General features: G+C 32.4%; 3 protein-coding genes across 6 annotated transcripts in view; all 3 read right to left on the reverse strand.

Annotated features, from left to right (window-relative positions):
• The window catches only part of LOC141379352 (rho-associated protein kinase 2-like), a 35,770-nt gene extending 33,844 nt beyond the window's left edge, over window positions 1-1,926 (reverse strand). Inside the window, exon 1 of the transcript XR_012395896.1 lies at window positions 1,816-1,926. The gene's annotated coding sequence lies outside the window, so the exon portion shown is untranslated. The remainder of the gene's footprint in view (window positions 1-1,815) is intronic.
• The window catches only part of LOC141379346 (rho-associated protein kinase 1-like), a 48,033-nt gene continuing 44,119 nt past the window's right edge, over window positions 1,649-5,562 (reverse strand). The window contains exon 3 of the mRNA XM_073933455.1: window positions 1,649-1,907. Coding sequence (XP_073789556.1) covers window positions 1,733-1,907 — 175 coding nt within the window. The 3' untranslated portion in view covers window positions 1,649-1,732. The remainder of the gene's footprint in view (window positions 1,908-5,562) is intronic.
• The window catches only part of LOC101883110 (rho-associated protein kinase 1-like), a 23,171-nt gene continuing 20,460 nt past the window's right edge, over window positions 2,852-5,562 (reverse strand). For all 4 annotated transcript variants that reach the window (XM_073933435.1, XM_073933436.1, XM_073933437.1 and 1 more), the window contains 2 exons: window positions 4,340-4,484; window positions 2,852-4,248 (listed from right to left, as the gene is read on the reverse strand). In XM_073933435.1, coding sequence (XP_073789536.1) covers window positions 4,106-4,248; window positions 4,340-4,484 — 288 coding nt within the window. In that variant the 3' untranslated portion in view covers window positions 2,852-4,105. The remainder of the gene's footprint in view (window positions 4,249-4,339; window positions 4,485-5,562) is intronic.

Raw genomic sequence — 5,562 nt, forward strand, 5'->3', positions numbered from 1 at the left:
ATTTTGTTTGTTTAAAGAAAATGTTGATTTATATTTAGATTAAACATAAATGTAAACATATATATGTAACAAAATTGTTTTGTATAGTTTAGTTTCTATGTATGTGTGTATCACATATACAAAACAAATATATATAATACACACACATATATAATGTCAGACTTATATTTTGCATGTGATTAATCTGCCCAGCACTAATACAGTAAACCTACAGATCCTGGAGTCTGACCTTTAAGATTTATATTGCTTCCATAGAAACCACTTACAAATCCATGAAAAATCTCATCACATCTTCAATCGATGAAAATCCATTAATAATCTATTAAATTTGACTTCTATCTAATTCTAACTTAATGAACTCTTAGTTTACTTTACCATCAAGACTAAAGACTTTTAGTGCAGGTCTCTAGACGCTCCGTTTCTATTACCCTACAGTTGCACAAACTGACATTATGAATTGAAAATATGGCCATTGGAAATGTTTAATTAGCAAAAACTGCCACTCTCACACAAACACACACACACACACACACAGAGAGAGAGACACACACTCTTCAGAATGGCAAAAGGTGGTTTTTCAGGCAATTCAAAAAAGCTATTTATCCGCTAAAGAATAGAAAAAAAAGTTTTAGCTGCACTGTAAAAAATGTAATGACAAAAAGTCAAGACAACAAATATTTTGATGTTACTTTAACAACTTTTAATATAATAACATTTTTAAAGTTGTACCAAGTTTAACTTAATATTTGTAATCTATTTGATTTATGCAAGTTGAGATGACTAGAAAAGTTAATTTGACTCAACTGAACCATGTAAGGCAGTAGGAATATTTTTAGTGTAGACTTGAGACCACCCGAGAATTCAGTGACAAAACTGTCAAATGTGTCGTGGCGGAATACTTCAAATGAATTGATTATCTATTATTTCAGTCAATATCTGTCAGTTTTGTGGTTTGAGTTTCACAACAACCTCTGGCGTTTCATTAATTGTGCTTCTTTGTCTACAGCTACATCAATTTCTTATTGATTATCTATTTAAGAAACATTTTGGATTTTTTATTTATTTTTTGTCATTTGCACATTTGCAGTCATTTGACTTGAAAAGAAAACATTTCTGACAAAACTGTACAAATGTTGTAGAACAAAACACACATACACAAAATTAAAAAATAAGTGATAGTACAAAACAGCACAATGTTTCAGCACAAAAACAAAAAGTAATATTATTATTAATATTATTATTATTTTTAAATTTTTTAAGTATAAACAAGCAGAGGGTTGAAGACACAAAAACACAAAAATAAAAAGAATTAATAAAAACAAAAAAATGCAAAGAGTGATATTGCAGTGCAAAAAAATGTGCACAGAAACTCATAAAATAAAATGCTCAATAAAATAAAAGACTAATGTTGTAGATTAAACACAATAAAGTAAATAAAATAGTAAAAAAACTAGTAAAAAAAAAATAATAATATTAGAAAATAATGAAATATTTGGTTTATTTAATATGGTGCACACACAAAAACTGCAAGAGCAATGTAGCAATACATGGCATGCAAAGCTGTCTTTCTTTGACATTTAAAGTGTAGCATGAGGGTGTGAGGTGAATGTTTGCATGTGTGTGGAGAAAAAAGTAGGAGGAAAGTCAGGAAATTAAAAAGCTGTGCTTCCAAAATCCTCATAACCATAATATCCTCAAACACACAACTAAACTCCAAAACAACATTGAAAGTTTACACTTTTACCAACAAGCACATGCATAAAATGTAGATCACTTTAACAAGCCATGACCCCCAGATCAGCCACACTGACTTACTGTCTCGTATGGTGTCGAAGGTCCACTGATCATTCTTGAAGAAGGGGTGACATTTTATTTCATCCACTCCAGTTCGGCCAAGCCTCACCTCCCTGAACATAGCAAAACACTGGTCAGCAAAACAAACAGAGAAGTGCTAATCCGTTAAATGACCATCCACCAGGTACATCCAACAGCACAGCATGGAGGAGTGGAGCAGTCAGAGAGACATCCAAAAATAAGGACCGTTCACTCCCCCTTCCTTTCACTTCATCTGCATTGAGAGGGTGCAGCAGTTTGGACTGCCACGTGTGGGACATTCCAGCAGCCTGAATGCAAAGGGAGTGTGTGTGTGTGTGTTTACATGAAAACACAGAGAAAACATTAAACCCCTCTCTGTATGTTTGATCAGGAATGCTTGTATGTGGGCATGTGAGGGAGGAGAAAGAGGGAAGGAGAAAAAAGGAATTCAGATGGAAGTTGTCAGGCTGGAGGGTGAACGTCCATGAAGATGACATGTAGTAAAAGCAGTAGGACATGAAATTTATGTTTTATTAGGGACTTTATCTATAAAGAGCTTTTAAAGGCATAACATGAATAAAGATCAGCTTGTATGTTGTCTTAATCTAATTTAATTCAATTAAAATGTTACTATGGCTTAGTAAGTTTTTTGGCGATCTGGTGCTTAAGAAATATTTCTTGGGATTATTATTATTAAGAATTATATGTATATTTTTATAATTTTTCTAAAACCATTAAAGAAAAAAAAATCTTATTGACCATAAACCTTAAAAAATAGGGAACATTTCATATAATAACACTGATAAAAGGTTTTTTTTCACTGATAAAACTATTTATTTATGTTTTAGGTATCTGTAGTAATCAGGCTAAGATTATATTGAAATTGTTGTATTTTGTCAAATATACACATTATTTACTAATTTAATCAATCAGAACACTACATAGTGTAAACAACAACAACACTGGGTTGTACAAAACTGTGGGTCAATTATACAGGGCTGCAAAATTATGAGAAAAAATCATTGAATATCTTGAATGGTTTAATAAAGATTATTTATTTTTTATAGCCAACATTTGTGTTTGGGGAAATGGATCATCATATTCTGGCTACAGAGGCAAAATATGTTTTTCCATCACATTAGCTGAGAATAAACTGAGCAAAAACTGCACATTTTTCTCACTGAAGCTGCTAAATTAATCTCCTTTATTTCTGTGCCTTGTAATTTATGGCAAGAAAACTTTAACAAATCTTAGGTACTCTGTATTTACATTATATATGTTATAAACTACAAAAGAAATCAAAATGTGTAAATAATTGTCCACAAAATTTACTTTTTTTACAGTAAAGCTAATTTCAAATTGAAAAAAATAATAAATTAATTTCACTACCAGCCAACCTCTAAAAACAAACAAGTAAGGGTTTATTACGCTAGTAAGTGTCTAGTAAAAGCAGTAGGACATGAAAGTTTTATGAAAGACTTATTTTATGAAGAGCTTTTAAAAGCACAAAATTAATATAGACTTGTATGTTCTCCTTAAATTAAATGTACAAATATATGATTTGGTGTTTAAGAAATATTCCTTAAGATTGCCATTTTGGAAAAAAGTGCAACGATTTTCTAAAACCATTAAGCAAAAAAAAAAATCCTACTGACCACAAACATTTACAAAATAGGGAAAATTTCATATGATAACAATGATAACTGATCTAAGGTACCCTGTGATTACATTAAATACGTTATAAACAGTTAGACAGCCACTCTCACAAGCCACTTTGGCTGTGATAAATGTATTTACAGTATATGAGAATATTGTTTTTAAGTATCAACTGTGAATAAAAAGTGTATGCATATAGCTTTATTTTGTTTGCTTTACACATTTTTTAAAATGTGTTTCAAAAAAATAATTAGTTCGGTGCAGCCAGAGAAAAACTTAGCAAATCCTTAGTGTCGAGCCCTAAAAACTCATGTGAAATAAACTATTAATAAAAATAAAATTAAATTAATTACATTGCGACACTATAAAAATTACATCCCATGTGCTCATGTTCATTGAGCAAGGTCATAAACAACACTAAATGTTGATTGAACAAGGAGGCATGTGGACACCAAGTACAAATCAGCTTTTGTTTTTTTTGTTTTTTTACAGTAAAGTTAATTTCAAATTGACAAAAATACATGTTACCAGCCAACCTCTAAAAACAAACAAGTAAGGGTATATTAAGAGACTAAGAGTCTGAACTTTACAAGAAAAAAAAAACCCTCAAATCAAATCTTTACGTTTCTCAGTCTCATCTGCTACTCAGAAAGGCACAGATGAGGTCTTTGGCATCCTTTGACATTTCAATATCATCTGGGAAAGTTAAGCTGTTCTTGTTATCCATGATCTTTCCAAATGTTCCCACCAGAGACTTGGAATAAAATGGAGTGTCGCCTGCTCAGAGTGACAGACGAATAAATAAATTTAATGATCAGAACACTGAACTAAAATTACAAGAGATGCATATGAAGCTGACACTACTCACCCACTAGAAGCTCATAAATGAAAACACCAACAGACCACCAGTCACACTCGCGACCGTAATAACCAGTCCCTCCTTGAGACATTAAAACCTCTGGAGAAATGTAATCAGGTGTCCCAACAGCAGCGTCACAGCTTACCATACCAGTCTAAACACACATGTAGAGACATGGATATAAACATTACTGGCTGAGTTAATGTGGCTGAAATACAAGTATGTTTAAAATTTCAATTATTTACACAATTCATTTTCATTCAATTCAAGGACTGCACTGTATAATCTAGACACAAGATGGCAGCACTGACATCTATCATCACCGAATGGAGGATTTCTGTAACGTACGTTAATGATTGTTTAAACAAATCTGCTGCAATGTGTGAGGTGATAATTGTAAATCTCCACACTACAAAATCTAAAAGAAACTCTCTCATTCTCTGTCATGTACAGTACATGTAAACACACCAACTGCTGGTGTATGATATTTATCGTTTTCAATAAAAATGTAATTGTATTGTGAGCTGGCATTGCAGAGAGCTTCATTCAATTGAGAAAAACAAACAAAATTTAAAATGTGTAGGATTTTGTGAAATAATACAAGTGTAACGTCTCCGGTCCTTCAACTCTTCTTCCTCTGCGTTGTGTGCAATGCTCTTTAATGAAGGCCCGGACACAGTATTTAAATACTCCTTTTTACAGATATACTGAAAAAATAAACAGTACAGCCCTTTTTAGTGGATTGCTTGCTGCAGACATACAACATCCACAGCATGGCTGTCTCACAGCATCTGCTTATCACATCACCAATATCCACATACGAACTGACAATCACATGAACCTTTAGCATAAAACGTAACATTCACAATTAACAAATAAACATTGACATACCTGAAAAAATAAACAGTACAGCCCTTTTTAGTGGATTGCTTGCCCCAGACATACAACATCTAAATAAAATAGAAAATCCAATCAACCGCATGGCCTTGCTAAAGAGCACAATCCAGTAGACAATTATAAAAAGCCATTTAACTTACAAAAACTACATTTCACAAGTCAAACTTAATGCTTAATGATAATATAACCGAATTATAAACTAAATGTTTGAAATCGCTACTTTCTTAAGCTAATATTAATAAACTATGACGGAGCATGAAAAACACCTACCCACAGCATGGCTGTCTCACAGCATCTGCTGCGCTAGGCCAATAGTATGATCCTGCACAACTGGA

This window comes from Danio rerio, chromosome 20 (assembly GCF_049306965.1).
Source record: "Danio rerio strain Tuebingen ecotype United States chromosome 20, GRCz12tu, whole genome shotgun sequence".
In the NCBI taxonomy this organism is placed as follows: Eukaryota; Metazoa; Chordata; class Actinopteri; order Cypriniformes; family Danionidae; genus Danio; species Danio rerio.